The sequence below is a fragment of the Diadema antillarum genome, unplaced genomic scaffold (assembly GCF_040938485.1).
Source record: "Diadema antillarum isolate AM-2024a unplaced genomic scaffold, OU_Dant_1.0 seq00000030_RagTag, whole genome shotgun sequence".
NCBI classification, from domain to species: Eukaryota; Metazoa; Echinodermata; class Echinoidea; order Diadematoida; family Diadematidae; genus Diadema; species Diadema antillarum.
Genome location: NW_027271146.1, coordinates 302,986 through 325,782, shown reverse-complemented (window position 1 = coordinate 325,782; position 22,797 = coordinate 302,986). Strand labels below are relative to the sequence as shown.

At 37.6% G+C, this 22,797-nt stretch overlaps 1 protein-coding gene across 1 annotated transcript in view; it reads right to left on the bottom strand.

Moving 5' to 3' along the window:
• LOC139725261 (atrial natriuretic peptide receptor 1-like) overlaps positions 1-22,797 on the bottom strand; it is a 281,503-nt gene that overhangs the window by 13,427 nt on the left and 245,279 nt on the right. The window contains exons 6-12 of the mRNA XM_071636348.1: positions 20,516-20,667; positions 19,766-19,838; positions 18,684-18,813; positions 13,072-13,158; positions 3,650-3,793; positions 2,819-2,940; positions 247-391 (exon numbers count right to left, since the gene is read on the bottom strand). Coding sequence (XP_071492449.1) covers positions 247-391; positions 2,819-2,940; positions 3,650-3,793; positions 13,072-13,158; positions 18,684-18,813; positions 19,766-19,838; positions 20,516-20,667 — 853 coding nt within the window. The remainder of the gene's footprint in view (positions 1-246; positions 392-2,818; positions 2,941-3,649; positions 3,794-13,071; positions 13,159-18,683; positions 18,814-19,765; positions 19,839-20,515; positions 20,668-22,797) is intronic.

Genomic DNA, 22,797 nt, shown 5'->3' with positions numbered 1-22,797 from the left:
ACAAACAAACAATACAACATTAGTAACATCATGACAATGTTCTAAGAAATCGCTAATTCGCACGTGTTTGCGGTGATGTGAACTTCAGGCTGCTGTAAGACCAGGCTGAATACCTTACATCAGTTGTGCAATGCAAGTCAACATAAACAGTTTTCGTCATCAAAATCTCTTTCTGCTCAGTTTAGGATTCTCCTTTTAAATATTGTCATGGCACAGTCTATGCCGAAAAAAAATGCTGCCACTCACCTGTAGATGTCAGTTGCTTGCGAGGGAAGGGAATACGTATTACTTCGACTCTCTGGAGGCAAATACACCTGCATTGCGCGGGTCTTGTAATTGTTCGTGCATGTCTGACTCCCTTCTTGGTTTCTGAACGTCGACAGTCCGTAATCTATTAGGTTGGATAAGTTTAGCATTATTCCATATACATCAACACATTATAGCAGTCATGGTCATACAACTATTAGATTTCTCATGGCGCCTAGAACAAGAGACAGTGGATGATGTCAAGTTCGGTGCTATTTTAGTGCTATCTCTACACTAGCACCGGCAATAAAAGACAAAAAACAAACAAACAAAGAAACTTGAAATTAGTCGGTGTTAGCTAGTTGACTTCAAAATCTTGACGTATTTCCGGAAGCTGGTGTTCTGCCCGGTGTTGAATGCCATTTACTGAACTGAGCTGCACTGTTTATATTTTGGCCTTTTAATGTTTTTTTTTCCCCATCGGTTAACTTTAACCCATAGGAATCATCATACTATGAATATTTGCAATTCGAAGTTCGGTGTTCGCGTTTGGGTTGTATGTGCGAGACGCCCACATTATCGTCCATGTATGCATGTTTTATCTGCAAAGTCTATGCTAAGGTAATGGTAGCCCCCGGAACGAACACGAACACTCCAGACATGAATACATAAATATGAGCCTGGGAGCAAATTTAGGATCGTTGTATTTTGCGAAGGGATGAAAATTGTGGCATTTCAATCAGTCTTCCACATGATGTGTCTAAAACTAAGCAGTCGCGAATACATCTTTTGAAATTTAACTTGAGCCAAGCGCCATCATTTTTTTTTTCATCATTTTTTTTTTCCGTCGCACAGTTCCGGCGCAATACCGCGGATTTCTCAGTGGTGTGAGGAGAACAAGAGTCTTGGGGATCGATAAATGTGATCGGCAAGATCGGTATCGCTTGTGTTCAAGGGATCATACAGTTTTGGTTGAGACCTAATTTCAGGTTTCTAACATTTTTTGGTGAGATAATGAGAAACTTCTAATGAAATATGAAAGAGCATGTAATTCTATGAGGAATTCAATGTTTATTTGATGAAAATTTGTTTTGAAATGGCTGAGATATCCAAAAAAGAGCGATCCTAATAAAGTGTGGGACCCATACTTTATTACGATCGCTTTGTTGTATTTTGTTTTTGGATGTTTCAGTCATTTCAAACCCGATTTTCATCAAATAAACTTTGAATTCCTCATAAAATGGTATACTCTGGTACTATAACATAAGTGTTTTCTTGGCATCTCGCAAAAAGTTAAAAGCCCAATTCTCATCTCCACCAATACTGTACCATCCCTTTAAAGGCAAAAAGAAACTTGTGATACGCCTACCAAAACAGCTGAATTTTACTCTAAAATGGATATATATGAATAGGAAATGTATGAAATAACGCTGCATTAACACGATTTCAGTTGGGTAACAAAGAAAATGCGACATATAACCCCAAAAGACACGCCGGAAGTATTGCAGGGATGTTTTATATTCGATTACATCGATAACAATATACGGGAGCACACAGAGTTAATCGCTGTGGTAGCAGCTAGTTAGCAGCATGCTATTCCATACTGCTGGAAGGGTGCGATTCGATCATCACGTACTAGTATAGTTCTACCTAACCACTGCTGAACCGGGAGGGCGCTTCAGGAATAAATATCATGTACTATGCTTGACATTTTTTTTTTTTTTAACTTTTGGTCTCCAAATACTCTGAAACAGCTAATTTTCCTGGCAGGTAGACCCTCTCGATATATTGCAAGCAAATTCCAAATGGTGGAAGATGAACTTTGCACACAACTGAGAGCGAATGTTTTACCTTTGATTGGCCCGTCGGTATTGGAGCTCGATTTAAGGCTGTTGTTTGGCAGAAAGCATTCACACCAGTACTAACACTGAACTTGACATCACCCAGTAAGTTGCGAAAAGCAACATAAAGAAAAAAAAGGCATACCAAACCAGGCACAAGAGGTTTCTTTTATTGTCATCATTATTCTTTAAAAAAAATATCTCTGTGAAAAAACAAACAAACAAAATCCTCGGCGTAGGCAGATAGTAGTCAGGCTGAAATTAAAGCATCGCAGTGTGTACCTACAAGCTAATACATATTCTACACTATGTATACGGTTTATATTACTGACGGTCCTTTACAACCCTCTCTGTGCCATGGACGATAGCCAGTGTGTTTCCTGTGCGAATCGGCACTCAAAGCGCACGAAGGGTCAAATAACTCCAACATATTGTATTTTTTCCCAGAGTTGATACACATTCCCGAAAACAATGAATTTTCTAAGCAGAGAACTTCAGAGTGCTGCGTTCTGACGCTGAATGATAGTTTCTATAACCATTTCATTTCGTAACCTCCCCACATATATCATGAAATGTACAAATCCATCCATTTTATCCATTTCTGATTCTCACACTTTCTCTCTCGCTACGGTTTATATATATATATATATATATATATATATATATATATATATATATATATATATAATATCATATCATATCATATAAAGGGGGGGGGGGTGCTTACTGACCTGCGATCTTTACCACCCATCTGTCATCTATGACGCAATTTGAAGACGTGAGTTTTCCGTGATATAGCTTGTTGTTGTGAAGATAGTGCATTCCACGTGCCACGTCCATGCAAAATGAAAATCTGTCAAGGAATTGGGTTTGCAAATCAATACGACTGTTGGGAGAAGGGATCTACTGGCTTCCAGAGATGTTCAGGCTATATATAGCGTCCAGTCCCTGCTCACTGATAAGCCTGTCCCTCATGACAGTAGCCATAATCCCACGACCCCGGGCGATCGTACCACTTGATTTTATTCAACATGAAAAGCATATTCTGGAAGGAGAATTCGATGCATTTTTCTAGTCGCCTACAGTGACAAGCTTCTTTTTATTTCCTTTGATGTTTCTGAGGAGGAAGGGGAGCCATGCATTGCTTATAAGATTGTTAGGTTTCTATTCCTCTCAAAGTTTTTTTTTTTGTCATCAAAAAAGACTAAATGCTGACCAGAGCTACTAAAGTTGTTGTTTTACCATTTCCAGTGGGAATTTCACAAGCAAAAATGCATTTTATTTTTCATCAGTATTGCAACACAAGAATGTCTTTTCATTTTCTTTTTCCACATCTTTGTAAAATAGCTAAAGGCAAGGAAACAATAAAATCTTGAGTCTGATACAATTTAGGAACAGAGGAGATCATAACGGTCGATTATCAATGCAAACGGTTCTACAATATGGAATGTGTATAGTGTGTTTGTTTCTTTTTATTTTGTATATTGTGGGATACATACAAGACACTAAACTACAATGATCGGTGGCACATATTTATGTACTGGTGTCAAAATATCTCATACCTGAAACTCCAATTTAGCGGGACATCCTCATTGAGTAAGACATCGGAGAGAGCGCCTTTGGGACAGTATTCAGTGCAAATCGCTACGTTGGGAACCTCTACGCAGCCGCCGACAAACTTACAGAGATTCGGGTGGATGAGGTCCCTGTAGGGTGCATTGCAGGAGGAGAATATTTTCATGACACCACAAGCAAAACGTGAAGGATAAAACAAGAGCCCCTGAGCTCTCTCAGTTTTTTAGATAATCTAAATCGATCTTGGAAGTTAAGATCAACTCAGAATTATGGTATGTTGAATGTGTCTTCTATGGTATTCTAACTTCATAATGAAAATCACATTATGGGGACGAGGAGAAGAAAGTCATTTTCGAGAAAAACAAGGTTTTGAAAAAAAAAAAACCACAACTTTTTGAAACCAATAATCACATAATTCAGGTGGGCCAAATAATGAAATCAAATTGAAAGCACAGGTGTCATGGTTTCATACTCGATGTGTTTTATCACATCTACAATGGGGTTGTTTGGATACAATTGATTCATAAACAGAGAAAATGGGTTGTTATAAAGATAAAAGTGCGTGTTCGCACCGAGACATTTAACCACAAACCGTCAGCTTGCACCTGCGCAACTCGACAAAGTAATTTCAAGGGACAATAGGGTCAATCCTTCAGAAACCTTTGCTTAGGGACACTACTTCTTATATACCAGTACTTGATTTTTCCCCCTTTTTTTAATGAACAGAAATAACAATAACATTTCTACTGTCAACTATCACCATCATGCTATATTCCAGAAAATTATTTTGTTTCTGTTATTATGAAGTGTAGAAGAGAGCGCCGGCACAGTTAGTGAAACAGATAATCTGCGCAGTCACGTGTTGCTAATTTCACCATGAACTGGCATAAACATGAACATGAACTCTCATGTGCAATGTGGTCAATAATGCTATTTTGCGGTACAAATTGGTCTACGTTGGGATTTGATGTCGTATTTCATCAAAGTCTGATTGAACAATACCTTAGTACGGAGCTAGACAATAATTGCCAATAATTACGGGTACTTCGTTCCTTTTCACTTGAGAAATGAAACCAGCCGCATTCAATTATTCGCAAAAACAGCATTGGATTCTCGTTGGAGCTAAAATAGTCTATGAACCGCTTTTTTTTTTATTGTATGCTTACAAAGCTAAGACTTGGGTAATAAAGGGCAACTTTCTTTTTTGTTGTTGTGCCTTTATGTAACCTTGCCTAAAAAAAAAAAAGAAAATAGATCTTCAGTTTTAAACTGATGCGTGATTCACCATCTCCCCAGTAAGAGAAACAAGGGGTAGAAAGTCCAAAATTCGGGAACATTAATTTTGAGAAAAGTGCGGTTATTTAAAGTTAAAGATACGCTGCAGCACACCGGCCGGCGCTCTCCTGGTTTTGCGAGAAATAAAGGGGAATACAACTTTCATAGCAACCACTTTGGATGGATTATCAGATTGTCCTACAACTTGGCTTAGTCATTCAGTACACTCGATTTCTGACTTGCTCAAAGTATCAAAACTAAAGACGTCTATCTTTGAAAGTCTTTGTAAGGTTTTCTTGTCCATTTCCAATGAGCGTATAGTATAGAAATAATGAATGTTTATGAGTGTAATGGGCAGAATATTTAAAGAGGTGAAATATAAAATGTTCCAGTCAACTCGGCTGCGCCTTGTTGAATGGATCAATAATTTCATCTTTCACTGAATGAAATATTATTTCCATTGCACGAATGAAAAACAATTATTATTCGTTTTATATAACACCTTAAAATAGATGCCTCTCATTTGATGCTTGATGAATTATGATGCAAGAGCGAATGTGCACGATCTGAGATCGAGAGAGTGCTAGCGCTATACGCGTACGCTAGTGCGCTGTCCGTCAATATGCCTGATCGCATGCACACTGCAAACGCACGCGTTTTACATCTCACTGTGCCGGGCTCTCGGCTTGCGTGCAATCGAGCAAATCGCATGGATCCAAGATTGCACTGTAAATGGAGCCACAATGGCACGAATGATGACGTAGTAGTGAAATGTCAAACAACCAATAAAATGACAAGGATCACATTAGGTATGAGTATACAAATACTATTAGAATTATTTTTTTACCCGATTCATGTACTATGCTTCCATATTTCAGACTTACTTATCAAGACTTAATAGCAATAAAGACTTAAAGAAAAAAGACTTGATAGTCAGAAAAAGAAGAATTGACTTCATTGCTGAGATGCCATTTAAATATTGTACTAAAAAAACAGTTATAAATATCCACATCCACATGAGTGGTAGGACCTCCATTGCCAAACGATGATGCGTATCTAATATGAATATCATGTTTAGATATTAACTTGTTTGCTCTGAAGAAATCCGCATATATAATCACATTAAGTTCAAATTTCGTAGAAAATGTGGCAATAGAATGACACTTTTCCCCCTCATCTCTGGAGAACCATAGTACGGTGTCAGGCGGTTCACTTTCCACTGATCTAAACCCGGATTTACTTACTAAACTCCAGCGCCAACCGCCATTTTGTTTCGATTTCATCTTCCCCTCGTTTGGCTTTCTACCCTTACACGAGGGGAAGGCATACGATGTGATGCGGGTGAATCACAAATACAGAGCGGGAAAAAGTCAGGAGTAAAATAGGACAGGTGCTCTGAAGATGCCAATTATAGACTCGACTTTCGGAAACAGCGAATGCGTCCAGGTTACATACGGGTGAAGGATGAGAGGTATGCCTGTAAATTTGGGTGGGTATTTTTGCGCCGCCGGTGTTTTGAGAATACACACTGCATTGTGGCAAATGATGCGTGTGGGAAGACGTGTAGCAATCTCGACCTTGCACAAATAACGGTGCGATAGGAGATAAAGCTCATGTCTTCCCTTTTTCTGTAACCCGTGGAAATCGATCTGAGGTGAAGTGGCTTGACTGGCAATGGAGGTCGTGGGCAGGCAGGGGTGAATGAAAACCGTTATCATAACGCTAGACAAACAAAGGGCGCGCCTCTTTGCAGTTCTACAGTGAAATGGTTCCGTATAGATTGCATGGATTTCGGCTGCCACGACTTTTGCCAACCTCGGGTGATATCACATTTCAACAATGAAGTTTATGATAACTGCCATGCCCATGGCAAAGGGCCTTATATAAGACACACACACACACACACACACACACACACACACACACACACACACACACACACACACACACACACACACACATTCACGTACATAATGTTATGAATGTTCACCTACTTTTACAATGTACATTTCGAATAAGTCACTAGCATGATTACCGTTCTTCGCATTTTTATAAAAGTGTACTTTTAAGTTCTAGCTCTTTTCAAAAACCCTGCACGGGGATTTGAAGATTTATGATTATAAGACTGACTTCCTTATGGAAAACTGGCCTGAAATAACCCATGTTTATTTAGCATTTATCGATTTCAAAGAAAGCTGGGGGAAAAAGCAACAACAAAATAACCACCCCCAAACAAAACAAAAACAAAACAAAAACAAAGCAAAAACGTTGCAAGCCATGTTTTGAAGGTTAAATGTGGATATCATTCTTTACAGACATCCTACATTTACAGAAAGGATTCCATAAAATGAAGGCAAGATACAAGGAACCAGCGGATGACATCCAGGTTCGATTCCCGCTGGTTCTCTTTTTCCTACATGTTTGTTAAAAATACAGATCAACAGTTGCGATCTTATTAGTATAGAGGGAGACAAAGAAAACTCATACCCCAAGCATTACATTGTTGAGTATTCGTCATGAAACTTTATCTCTCAAATTTGCATGACGTTGGGCAAACTTGAATAGCTATGGAATTGAAAGCTCTCTATGAAGAACGATAGACATCAGGTTATGTATAAATATATATATATATATATATATATATATATATATATATATATATATATATACACACACCACTTTACTTTCGAAAGTTTCACTGTAAATGCACACGGGAATTGTATGATCAGATTGATGATAACAAGTAAAAACACACATTCACTGTGGAGACCCAACGTCCTTTATGACATTATAGCTGACGAAGCACGCACACCTGGCACTGTATTCTTTCATCGGTGCATAATTTTGAGCTGGAAATGTCAGGACTTTCTCTCATCACGTCTCATGGAGTGAAGTGTGGATCCATTCATCTGACTTTGCTGCCTGCATTGGGTGCGACCAAGCAGCCGGTGTTTTGGAGAGGGCAAATTGTATTAGGGCACTGACTTGCCCGTCGATAACAGATTATGGGGTGTGGAGGACCAGCATTAATGTAATCAAATGTCGGATTAACGATGGAAGTGTGGGCTATCTCTCTCATGTAAGCACTTAGCATCAATCTTGCTTACATATAAACAGGTTGGCTCGTTAGGAGGAACACAACTCAATTATCTCTAACTAAAGTGTAGGAGAGAGGAATAGAGAGAGAAGAAATGTCATATCGAAAGAGTGTAGAGGAAACATATTTATTTCTTTATCAGAAATCATATTTGAAGGAAATGTGCAAAGGTAGAATGCAAGTATATTTCTTTTAAATTTAGAAGTACAGACCTGTTTGATCTCATCCCTTTACTTAGAGGAAAATGAAAGAATGCTTTGGAAGAGGTCAGCCAAGAGAGAGAGAGAGAGAGAAAGAGAGAGAGAGAGAGAGAGAGAGAGAGAGAGGGAGGGAGAGAGATTAGATAAAAAAAGAGAGAAGAAGAAGAAAAAGGCAGAAATAATTCCTCAATTGTTCTTTTCCCAACCTTTCAAACCCGTCCTGGTAAAATCTAAAGAATGCAATTTTGTTGAGTTTAATTCATTCTCTTGTCTAGAACTTTCAATCTATGCTTGCAGCACCGTCTGCCGTTATTAAGTGACAGCATGATTATAATCGTGAATCGAACGTACATATGCACCACGGAAATGCGTCCTTTTTTTTCAGTCTCCGACAGTGCTCTAATGTGAATATAAGCATGCTATTTTCAGAAAGTCCTCACAGAACTCGGTGCTACAATTAAGAAAACGTAGCTATAACAGCTTCGCATGATGAGATTTTTTTTTCCAGGTAGTTTTGTCCTATTTGTTTTATATTTGTCTTTTAAGCACATTGCTTAACCACAGGTCCTTTCTGTGCCATGGACTTTGGACAGTGTATAAAACGCTATGGGATTTCTGTGTCAATAGACATACAAAGCACTAAAAGGATAAACCATCAATAAACAGAATATCGGGCTGAACATACTGTTGCTCTTCTATCGGTTTACAATTTGGTGATAGCTTATCTAAGATTATTATTTATGTTTTTGTTTTATGGATTAAGATGTAGCCAGTTAGATAAAGGAATTCACGAACAATTCATTATCCAAATATTATAGTTTTGTCTTTTTTCGTATAATACGAACCTGTATTCAACAAGGAGAGTCAATGAAGTATATCATGCATTCTTTAGAACGATGTTCTAGAATTACTCTCCTGCTGTTGTCACAGTGAGATATTTTTGGTTCAGTGTCGGACATCATCTCCCTGATCCACTTTACGCGGAGCCGTTTCATGATATAGACGGGTAAAGGCAGACAATGATTCACGCTAGATGTCGATTTACTAAAGTCGAAATGTTATTAAAATCTCATTAGGATGCTCTGAAAGTATGCTCAGCTTGCCAATTATTGCAACTTTACCAAAATTTTGTCGACTTGATCGGACTCATTATACAGCACCTGACATGTCTACGTCATGAATGTATCCCACCCTCAGCACCAAGCCTTGATTTACTGCATCATTTCCCTTAGGTGGTGCTATCGCAAGAATCAATATAGGGGGCTCTCCCGCTGTCAAATATTGATAGCATCAAAGCATAGGTTGTAAACGAATTTAGAATGGAACATTTGTGTGTGTATGTGTCTGAAACTCCTATAGTGCGATCCATTGCCATGATGTTGCTGTAGCCCACACAGAAATATTTTGCCAGTTAACCAATAAATTCCGTGAAGGCTCATTTTTACCTCTTTTTTTTTTCTAAAACGCACACATATACCTTTAACCCTGAGACGTGGGATACACTGTAGACTCCCATGACAAAGTAGTGCCGCCTTTATCCATAGGTCACGTGACATTCTGAGGAGGCGAAATCAATAAGGGTAGGATGCCCGCTCTCAATACACTCCGTCCCTCTCGACCATCATGTGCACATTCAAATTGAAAATGAAATTTAATCAAACGCCCCGCGGGCGATGTCTATCTCTCTTGTGTCTGCCGGACTCTCCTCTGGGTTCTCGCCTCTTGTGTTTCCCATCTTATCTCCCTCCTACTCTTCCTCCTTTCTCTCTATCAATCTCTCCCCTCCTTCTTTTTTTGTTCTCTCCTTTTCCCTCTGTCTCTCTCTCTCTGTCCTCTCTCCTCATTCTTTCTCTCTTTCCCATTTCCTTTCTCACTAGCTTACTTCCTCTAGCTTCACTCACTATTGTCCCTCCTCCTCTTAAATCATTTCGTTCGGCTTCTGTCCTCTTTCACCCTTGATCCAGGCTTGTCTGCGTGTGTTTATCAAACTTTTCAGCCTCTTTCTCTCCTTATTTGCTTTTATATTTTCCAATCTGCTTCCAAAAAGCTCATTTACAAGTCTACCTAATTTATGCAGACAAATCTTTGCCCAATGTTTATGTTAACAATCGTGTTTGGTATAATGCTGCCTAAAAAAAAAAAGAGAACAATTTCTTTTAAATTGTGCAGCTTTTCTATTACTTTCAACAGATTCCCTTCAGAAAGAAATGAAATTGAAACTTACGTCAGCGTATTTTCTTTATTGTATCTTGTTGTATTTTCTTGTAGTCACCCTTTATTACACAATATTACGGGGGAATTCCAGACGATTGTCATAATATCACTACTTGTAGTACGTAAATTGACAGTGCCATGAATAAATTTATGGAATTTATTGTGGTCATTGATCAGACAAGTCAGTACTCTAAAAACCCGAAACAAATTACACTGAACAAAGCTTTGGAACCTCACATATCCCAATAATGTAGCAATGTAATTCCATTACCATACCACTTGCTTAACAACTTTATTTTTTTTTTCTGCTTCCTTGAGCTTTCAGCATGCATTCTTATGTGATGCTGCTATGTCATCATCCTCGTTCATTGTGTTTTGTTATGAATTTTGAAAAATTCTTATTCTGAATCGCAATCACTATGAATTCCGAAACTCCTTACCCAGTGTAAGCAAGTTATAGATGTTCAAATGCTAAAGTCTCAAAATCATCCGGAGTTCTCTTTAATCTCATCTGCCCCTTCCTGTTCTTTTTTGTTAATTGACCAATTGATGCGGGTGGCAGTTAATTGACCGAAGTATATAAACGGAAACACTTACACACACACACACACACACACACACAAAATAAACACAGTCTGATGTATACAATAGCGTCATGACGTATACTAGTCATTATATTACCCTCATGAATTCGCAGAAAACAAAGCCGGGGATATACAAAAAGTTGTATTGTCCAGACCAAAAAGAAAGAAAAAGAAAAAATGGAAACAACAACGACAACAACAACAACAACAACAACAACAAAAACACCTCAAATCATTATATGATTATTTAAAATAGTAAAATTCTTATGCTTATTCACTAATGTCTTACACAAAGATAACGTCACATAAATACTCAGAAATCAGCAAAGGCATTCAGAAGATCAATTTGAATTCATTCAAGAAGGTTCATCAGAAATTCGGGGGAAAAATCAGAGACAGGGTGACTGACCGCTGGTTGATCAGTCATTGCATAATGTGAATATCACTTTTAAGTTTGTTTGAGGAGAGCAAAATTTCGTTCATTCTCGAAGCAAGTTATAGCTTGTGCTACTCCACTTTTTAATGAATGTTTGGCCTCTGCATTTTATGTCGGAGTCGGAGTAATAGTCGGAGTGTCGTATCCATATGGCATAATCAAATTGTGTTTCCCAACAATACAGACTCTAATTTTTACCTAATTGAAGTATTGCTTTCGAGAACAAGTTTCTTTTGTAACGATGAGGTGATCTCTAGCACATCTCATCGTTGCATTGACTCGCCTTTGTAGATAGCTTAGTTTGCTGCCCTACGATGTGATTCTCCCACACTCTCTCAAGGTCAACGAATCTTTAACGGTTATCTGGAATCAAGCTCCCGTGGCTCTCAGCCCATCTGAATCTCTTGAATTTGTGCAAACTCAGGCTCTGTGATGTATTTGCCTTTTCACTTAGATATTTCACCCTTAAGGAGCGTGTTATTTGTCACAGAAAAGAATATTGAATTCCAAAGCAACGTGTCTCCAAGCGACGTTTCAATCACAAGCCAGCGATCGTAATAAGCTTAAAGGATTGCATACTGCATAATAGAAAACCCGGGGTGAGTTTAGATGTATATTTGAAATCAATCATCCCCCACACACGTAACCAAGGATTGCGCGCCCCGCAATATATTCAGGACGTCCTCAAAATGAATTTCAAAAGTGGTAAACATCCAAATTCACCATTTATACATGTGTAGAATATTCAGCCTTACACAATGCGTGTTTGTGTCTTCGTTTTTATTCATTTTCATTGTTTCATTTTTGCATTTCTTTTTGTTTCAATTTCACAGGTTGGATACAGCCTTGGTAATTGCTAGGTAGCCCTGCTGTCCTCTCTCCTGATGCTAGATTATTTAGAAGTGCTGTTATTTTGACTGGCTTCCTATTTCGATTGATCATTATGTTCAGAATTAAAAGACTCATCATTATGGTAAATTCTCATTGAGCTGTTAGTTGTACACTTTTTTGTTACTACATCTACTTAAACTAGTACTGTTGCTACTGTTACTGCCGTTCTAACTACTACCACTATTGTTATCAACTAACATTGACAAATTTACAATAATATTACGGTACTTCAATAACTGCGCGCTAAAAAATTCACGGTGCAACGGCCGAAGTAAAACTACTTTTAGAAAAAAAAATGTAATACTTGGAATCGTTTATGGCAAATTGATTCCAATCTGTGGTGAGTTGTTATGCACGAAAGCTAGCAAACATATTCCCAGGCTCTCCGTGAATTCACTCCAAACACTGCCAAATGTATGGGAAATATGGGAAATGAGAAGATATAAAATAATGCAAAGTATTTTCCTGTTTGAATATAGGGCATTTTCTGAGAGGACGTTTAGTTGAATCTCATAAAAAGACTCTCCATACACGGCTACATTCTTTTCCTGCCACGTGTGCTGTGTGAATTGAATCCAACTATTTTGGCTTGAAGCTTGCCGTGAAAGATTTCACCACAAAGCTAATAAAATAAACTCCGATGTTTTTAAGACAATGACTATTTTTGTCAAGTATCCACGTATAAAATGATTACAATCTGTTCGTTGCTTACCTTACTTGCTTGACCTCCTTTCGGATTCTCTTGTCAAGTGTAAACGAGTTTTTATAGACGATTTTCACCGCTACTGTTTGTCCATTGCTGAAGTAACAAATACAGAAAATGAAAATGAAATGGAAGTTCAGTAGTATACTCCAAAAAGGCAAAAACAAAACACAAATGACAATTAGGAAAGTTTCGTATAGTTTCTGTGTTGCATTTACAGAAAGGGCTGACGGGTGTAATCGTTTGTCATTTACAACAAATCGGCACCATGCGAGACGAACTAGAAATTACATGCAAACATCAATATCACAAATTTTTAAAGACAAACAAAACGTGTGAGGGCAGTGTGGTATAGAATGGATGAGATTCTTAACTTTCAAGAGCGCGAGTCCGGACAAGGAGGTGTTCGCCTAGTACTTCCTTTATCTGACTAAGTGCCTATGTCCTTTGACAAGATGTTTTGACCCACGTTTATCCCTGTGTACCAATGTGTAAAACCGCTAGGTAACAAAGATGGCAAATCCCTGAGGAGAAGCACCGTTATCACTGGAGAGGCTACCCTTTGTAAATAGGACCATGTCATTATGATTACAGTGTCATTTCTATCACACTTTAATAATCTCTTTCCATTTAGCAACATTGCACAGAAATTGCTGCATCCCTTTCCATCCCCTTTGGACAAATTATTTCAAACTTAGAACGAGTATAAAAATACAGAAGACAAAAAAAAAACACCACTGATTCAGTGTATCAGTATAGTCATCGTCATAACATCTTACAGTCAGATAAGATGAATTATCTGACTCATGACTTCAATTTGATGCATGGATTAAGTTAAATGGAACAAGGGAGAGAGAGAGAGATATTAGAGAATGATTGTGTAATCAGTAGGGCGAAAGGTACGCACGGTGAATCCGTTTGATTGCATGGCCGTCTCATACTACTCAGTCAAAGCCATCCTCATGAGAGTATCGATTGTGGAATCGATGGGGCGTGTTTGGCTAAGTTAGCATGGTATCGATTACTAATGGCTGCACCAGTGATTACCAGGGAGAGCTCCATCCGGGATTGTTGTCAGATTTTTTTCTCTCATTCTTTTAAACGAACGTATGGTCGAAAAAAAAGGAAAGAGGGAGAGAGAAAGACAGGTAAAGAAAGACAGAGAAGGAGAGAGAGAGAGAGAGAGAGAGAGAGAGAGAGCCACTGCCTCCCAACTGTCAGATCAGGCCTGGTGGAAAGAGAGGTGGCACACTGGGTGACACGTGTAGTCTCCAGTTACTCTTTCGAGTCGGAAAGGTGGCTGCTTTGTCAATCAACGAATCACCGCTCGACAAAGTAATGTAGTAAAAAAAACGCTTTAAAAAGCTAGGGTAGATCGGCACATAGATAGGTAGAAAGAAGGGAGAAGGATAGAGTGAAAGAGATATCCTGTGTTTATATACGTTATATAATATATCATTGTATATACGCATAAAGAAAAAGAGAGGGAGAGAGAGAGGAGAGAGAGAGAGAGAGAGGAGAGAGAGGGAGAGAAATGGGCTTTGAGTCCTCTATAATTAGTAGGACAAACTAAAACAAATAAAGGAAAATCATGTGGCAAGATTATATGTATAGGCTAAAAAGAGTTGGGCAACATAACGTAGGGGGAAAGCGGGAAATTAAGAGGGATGCAGATATACCCGAAAGATAACACATTCATTTCAAAATGTGACCGTGCATCACAAAACACACACACACACACAAAAAGTCGCACCCCTTGATATTACTTGAGAACTCAAAAAAGGTGAAATGGTTTAACTGAGTCAATCTTGAGTTTTTCATATTTTCTGAAACAGGTATCCTTGTTCTACATTATTCTTCAGTTTTGGATCTCAACATGGATGGGAAAGTATGATTTCAACAGTTTTTCTACAACTCTTTTTTTTGGGGGGGGGGGAATACAATGATCAGGTATGTCTTAGAGGCCGCTTTTCATTTCTTGAAATCCTATGCACACTCTTCACTTTCAACATTTGAAAATATAATGCTACTGCTTTGAAAGTTAGCACTAATCATGTACAGAATGTGGTAATAAAACATGTTCAATTTCAGCTTAATCTGATAATTTCTTCATTGTTGTTACTCCTGTGGTTTACATCCTGTGTTTTCTCCCTTTCAAGGCACAGCTAGCACGGCTTGAATAGACCCTGTACTTCAGAGCCTCTTTTCTCAGTTCACACTTTTCCGGGGAGTGTGCTTTCTGTCCAGTATTTTAGATAGGATAGGGAACTCCATTTGAATTGAGTTATACATCATTTTAAAGCTTAGAGTCTGCTCTTTCAGAATCCATCCTTAACTAAAAAATCCATGTCTGGCGACATTTTGTTGGTTTTGTGATGCAGGGTCACAAATGATGATTTTAACATAATGATGGAACGTCAATTCAATTTGAATTCAATTCAATCCAGTTTGTCATTCATTTCCGTCCCACAAACGTTGTAACAAAATACGAAGCATATATTACACATATATTTGTTTTATCATTTTGTAAAAAAATACATCATAAGGTATAATAATAAGATAAGTATGCAGTTACGTACAATAGCCAAGAATAGCAATGGACACTTGGCAAAGAAAAAAAATAGGTATAACAATGGAGAAAAAGTGGTCCGCTGTATTCGAGCTTGTAAAACGTGAATCACACAAGACGTCATATGTAGCTAAATATCATCCAGAATTGATTCATGTACAGATAGGTAACAAGGACATTATCATTATAAACAGTTTACTTTTTTAAACTTCGAGGAATTACAAATTTAGACAATACTAACAGTGTTCCAACCCACAGACAATAGGAATTAAGCCGTGTGTACCCACAAAAGACAAGCACACTAATACACAGACAAATATACACGTATGATTATAAAAAACCCACATGTATAAATGTATACAAAAGACACGACATCAAACAAAGAAGAGAGCACATTGACATTACAAAACCACGAAGAATATGGATAGAGAGGACAGAAGAAAGAAGAAGGGGAGGAGACAACATAGAAAGGACTGTAAATAAGGAATTGTGGGTGTCATTTGATGCTGATTTTAAGGTTTTGTTAGAACCCGATTTGTAGGATCTACTGAACAATCAAAGGAAACGGTCAGAAACATTGCGAAATTGGGAACTACCAAAAAAAAAAAAAACAGCTCATAATTTTTACACTTGAATTGAAAGAATAACAAAAACTGAAACATAAGATATGTTGTTTACTGTATAATAAATTTTGAAATCAGCACTTTCAACGAAATTCCAGCTCTAAAAGCAACATTTCCTCAGAAGAAGCCGAGATATCCCTATAATGCATTTACTCCTCGCTACTGCGTTCACATTCACAACTAGGTATGATCGGTGACCTAAAACGTTCGACACAGTGTAAACACATCCTAAGTGCATTCTGTGGTAAGGTTTGTGATCGATACCGATAATGACATGCCTCGGGGATGAGGATTGATGACACAGGCGAGAAATCGTACCTATTTTTTTTTTCTTTTTCCATGCCAAAAGACACAAGAGCAAAGAAATTTCGATGAATTGTAAGGAGAAAGGAAAGATGAAACTTGCCGGATCTAATAAACAGAAGGAGATGCTTTTATCAATTCGGAACCCCTGATAGTGCACTGAACCCTTTCTTGTCTTCCACATGCTTGGCTCAGAGCTCCCATCGAAGATACATACTGTAGCAAAAACCAGACTAGAGAGTGCACGCACATAAATTGATCGTGACTATGCCTCATACTTTCGGAAACTAATACCATCGAAGTCATTCTACGTAACAGCAAAAGAGATATACAGTATATACAAGCCCTACTACCAGAAAATTCATAGATCATGAAAACAAATTGTCATCTCTGTTCACGGAAGCTTCTTAAATGCCAGTTTCCTATTATTTCTTTTCCTAAAATATCATGATAATATGCATCCCAGGTTAATCATTCGGCAAGTGAGGTGAAATGCTGTTTCTTCAGAGGGCTCTCTTTTTGAAGACCAGCCTATATAGGTTGTTCAGCCATGTAACACTGAGGGATACGATGCAGACACGTGATATTCTACAAGTGTGCAGGTTCTTTGTGTCATGCTATTTTCGTCTTCCTCGCTATAATACATTGGATGTAGAATTATTTATCTGTCTCTCTGTCTGCCTGACCATCTATTTGTCTTTTTCTTTCTATGTTAAAATACAAAGTGGTATGCTACGTTAGTCAAATGTTATTATAAGCTCGATGATAACAGTATATAATTCTATGGCTACACGGCCTCGGTTCGACGAAGCAACCTCCTCAAACGTTTCAGTCCTTCAGTCAAAGAACTATATTCGTAGAATGAAACAAATCACATGTCATCACTACGTAATATCGGCATGAAGGGAATACGACACTCTAATTGTCACTGGATGGGTTTCAATAAATCCATGAAAATGAAGGGGTATCAATCATTAAATTGTAGTTTGCAGTAAACCATCTCTGCAGTTGTGTTTACATTCTCAATGTCCCATCGTGACTAGCGACATGGCATAAAGTTTCCAACCATGTAGACCACGTGATGTTTATTTAAGAAGCTGTGTTTAACGTCACAGTGTCGGGTTATGATATCATCACTCTGGATGAAATGAGGGGATCTCTGCATGCATCTCATCTAGGATGTATTTAAAGGAAATGCAGAAACAAGACGAGTCTGCCTTGGAAAATTGAGTCTTGCGTCTCATTCAGGGAGTGTGGGTATAATAAACAGTATACAATTCTCTAATTTCATTTTATTTCATTTGACTTCATTTTATATCATTTCATTTTACTTCATTTTATATCATTTCACTTCATTTCAATTGTTTCTAACTATTCTAACTACTAACTTATTGAACAACATTTTTGAGAATGGTTCGTGAATCTTCGACAAAGAAAAACACCTTATTTATGACATGACAAGTATATCTGTTAACAAAGCATCACATACTATGATTAAGATCATCCCAAGCAGTAAATAACCTCAGGTAGACGAAAATACGGACGAGATTAAACTTTCAAGTTTTGAAACAAGATTATCTGACAGATTAGATGACTCAGTAAACCATCTCCTCTCTCCATCTCTTCGTTCCCCTCTCAACTTGTTTCATCTATTTCTTCTGCATCCTCTCATCCCATCTTTCAGTTTTAGTTTTAGATTTTTCTATATCATTATGAGATATACTTTTTAGTTATTATGTTTAATGGACTGTTTATTATGATGTGATTTACTCTTCGGGGGCCTACATAATACAAGCTTTGTTTTTGATTTAGGCTCCCTAACTTTGGTTCTGATAACTACTATCCATTTATCATTTGTTGCAAATGATTATATTATCAAATGATGTGTTCTGATTATTTCTTATTCGTCAAAAAGAAAAATTGTCATCGCATATTCATTACAACTAACTTATGTTTGTTATTTGTTCAACAAAATATACTCTAGTTGTAGCTGATAATATGTATACCGACTTGTTCTCGATGCGATTGTTTGAAACATTATAGTCGTCAGAATAAACAAAAACAAAATAGACTTCAAATACACAACTTAATACTTGCCCGGAATACAAATAAAGTTGAAAACTTACTAGATTCCTGTTTGTGTGAAAACCTGTTTGTGGTGTGCTGTATGTGCGAAACCAGAGACACTGGAAGCCGACGTGTCACAATCGCCTCTAATGCTGATCACACTTCCCCCGAAGCCTCGCTGACCTGTGTCTATGGAAAAACGAAATCAAATATATACAAATATGAAAGATCAAGCATAAATGCAAAGCTGGACTGAACCTTATATGGGGAGGGGGGGGGGGTCTAAATCAAGAAGTCATTGCTCATACAATTTATAGATGATTTTTATAATTTTACAGGATTTACAAACCACACTAAACACTGTTGAGTTTATCTAACTCTGTAACTGTACGCCAACAAATGTTACATTTTCTCATCTAAAATTATATTCAACAGCTGGAGGCTTCATACTAGCACACTTCCAGATTCTAAAGTTACATGCCCGTGTATGAGAAAATGCTAGCATATCATAGGGAAAATACAATAACATGTGTGTGGAAAACGGTTACATTTGCAGCATTTGCGGCTGTTGCGTTACCTGTGCTTTGAAGAGAAATGGAAACTTTGCAAGGACACTCTATTCAAAATATTATTACAGTAGAGCGCGAAAACATTAGGGGGAAAGGATGGGCAAAGTATCGGAGAGATTCCATTGTGAAGGTAACTCGCTCACTTCACCATTATCCCAGGCCGGTTGGTCCATTCTTCTCAAGACACATCAGTCGAGATTGGCTTTCTCCCTCGAGAAATACCATAAGTGCCATTTTGAAGATTGAATTGCTCTTGTCATCGAAGAGAAAGGAATTCTACGTGAAAGTGGAGTCTATCAAACCAACGGTTGGAAAAAGAATCAGTTCAATGGCCTATGCACAAATCACCTCAGTTGAGCAAATTCTGATCTCAGTGTTACATGTAAATAGAAGACAAAACCGACAACAAATAGACAAAATTAATGAAGCCCCATATAGATCTTGTCGCAATATTACACACGTGATTTAAACAATGGCAAAATATATTGCAAGAGATAACAAAGAGGAACAGAGAGGGAGAGAGATAGTGAAAGAATAAAGAACAGGGTTAGTCAAGGAGAGTTTAATCTTACCTGGTCTTATGTCATCATAACTTATTATCCAGCTTTCATCCCAGAACATCTTTTCTTGTCGCCAATAGAAGTACTGCCAAAAGAGATATATATATATATGTATATATGAAGAGCTTGTTTGCAAAAGGGGCTAGATCCATTTTTGATGAAAATTGACTTATTAGCATCACTGCACAGAATTCCTTTTGAGTCACTTACAGTGAAAATTTAAAGTCAAGACAACCATTTGAATAGAAATTATTGCACAATTAGATTTAGATTTTCTATACACTTGTGTACAAATTCTCACAAACAAACCAATTTTTCTCCAAAATACTAAAAGTGGATCTAACCCCTTTTGCAAATAAACTCTTTATATAATTATAGTCTTATTGATGCCTATAGATGGGTACTGAATATTTTCAAAGTATAAGGATACCCTATAATTCTAAATGCGTTACACTTATCACGTTTAAAATAGGATGTTTATGTCTATGCAAATGCAAACTTGCATAAAAAACAATACCTGCGGGATTTAATACCTACGTTTTGCTTTCCTCATTATCACAATATTTGGCCTATAAGTGCATCAAACTAGTTCTGTAACCATTTGCTATGAGATGAACTTCGATTTCAGTGTTCTTATGTATATTGTACAAGTGACGCAGTGTCCAATGCATGCCAATTGGAGGCACTGTAATATGAGAATTCTCTTGTAACCTTGAATTCAAATTCAATTACGAATTTAGACTAATGTGTGCCACTACTCACCCCAATTATTCCACAAAAGCTAATCACGACCACAACGCAGGCTGCAATGATGGCTGCAAGAACCCCTTTAGAGAGTGGACAGCGCCCGCAGTCGGCAGGACAAGTGGCGCAGGCTTCCCCATCGTCCCCTTCGCACTTGTGATTTCCGCACACTATTGCAAAGGAACAGAGGAGAGCGACACGGCACGTTAAGTTACAGACAAATCACAATAATGGATTATGTTCAAGGACTTACAATTCACTAAAACTACCATTAACAACATCATGACATCATCGCTTACCACTATCACCTGTGAGGCTGCTATTACAATCGTTACCACTAAAGCACCTCCCACAATCATCTTATCATTATGATTACTACTCATACTAGTGAAGTACTGAAGCCCAACAAACCACAAGATTGCATAAGCAGAAGTTGACATGCGGGACAATGACTGCTCTTGGCCTACTACTGAAGTTAAGATGACAAGACTCGGGGGTTTATTTGTTTAGATTTGTAAATCTGATCACCTTTCTACCAATTGTGGGAGTAAAAACAGTTCTACTGCTGTCGTAGGCTCAAATACGGAGAGTGTCTGCACGTGTGTGTGTGTGTGTGTGTGTGCGTTGAGATGTTACAGTCATGGCAAGATTTGGAGAATTTGCAAAAAAAAAGAGAATTACTTGAACTCCATAATGCTTAACATAAGGTATTTCTTAATAAAAGACAAGATGATCACATATATTCATATATGAGAGAAAAATAAAAATCAAGTCACTGCTCTGATTGAAAAGGAATTAGACCCAGTACTTATATTTTCGTTGGGTTGGTATGAATAATAGGGGTACTGCCAATGTATATCTACGAGGTGGTTTTGAAATGTGGGAGATACACAGTGGCTTTGGCTGACACGACATCTTGCACATAATTGTTACGTTCAAACTATTTCCAATAAGAAATGTTAGTTTTTGTGAAATTCCATCTAGAAAGATTTATGAGCATCTTAAAACAGGTTTTAAATAAGCTCTTACACTTTACACAAGTACGAGGTGATGACTTAACATTTCGCTTTGTTGCAAAGGTGCTGACAAAAACATCTGGAAAGCCCAAAAATACAAACTAAATTAATCAGGGAGCCAGAGAGTTTCAGATTGAATTACTACATGGAGTTGTATTTATTGAGGAGCATCTTTTGAAAAGTGGCTTTCTTACAGATAATCTTGTTGTTTTTGTTTTTATAAGCAAGGGCTGGAAATATATTTATATCTATAATGAGATTGTGTAAAAGTGATGGCATTATAATTGCATTCTATAGCAATTATATAAAAAATAATGATATTATAACGTATATAAAAAGTTTTTTTGGATGTATATTTTTGTTCAATATTTTCATGTGTTTATGTGCAAGACTTGAAGCAAAAGGCATCTCCAAATGAACAATAAGAATATAATTGAAACTGAAATTAAAATGTAGGGAAGAGAACAACGGAGTAGCTATTGAAAGTGGCAAAAATCGATAGGATTGCATTTGCTGACATTGGAAAGTGTAAAGGTTGGTTGAAATTGTCCTCTCTCCCCTCACCTCCCCCTAATCCCGTTTGCTATCTCACAGTGGGAAAATAAGTTCGACTGACCTCAGACTTTTGACTGCAGATAAAAGAAAGTGACAGGTCTTTAAATTGGTTTTTGCATTTACTTGTACTCTGATAATGTAACGTTTATAAAACAGAAGTAAAATATGGACGGTGTGTGTGTGTGTGGTTGTGTATGTAGAGTCGGTAGTATAGTTTGTGAGTGTATGAATGAAGTGATGATGGATGGTGATATATATAATTATAATTCGCTTGTTTTATACACAATAACGTGAATGCTGATATCATGCTATAAATACGTATTGGAGATCAATAGAAATAACAGTGTGTGTGTGTGTGTGTGTGTGTGTGTGTGTGTGCATGAGTGTGTGTGTGTGTGAGTGTGTTTGCCAAGGATTTTTCCTTCGCACTTCAAAACTGTAATACTAAAAGAAAATAAAACATTGACAGACAACCCTTCTAACACAATTAGAAAAAAGAAGAAGGATAAGATGATCACACGAACACATAGATCATGTCTTCATTTGCAAGCTTTGAATATCAGTACGGTATTTTGATACTTTCAAAGTATAGGACTAGTAACGTTCCCTCTACTTCGCTATCTGCACATAACATGTCCAAGCTGCCAAAGCGAGCATCAGAACTTAGAATCGGTGTGATTCGGGAAGCCTCTCTAATGAAACTATCATTGGTGAAAACGCCCCGAGCGG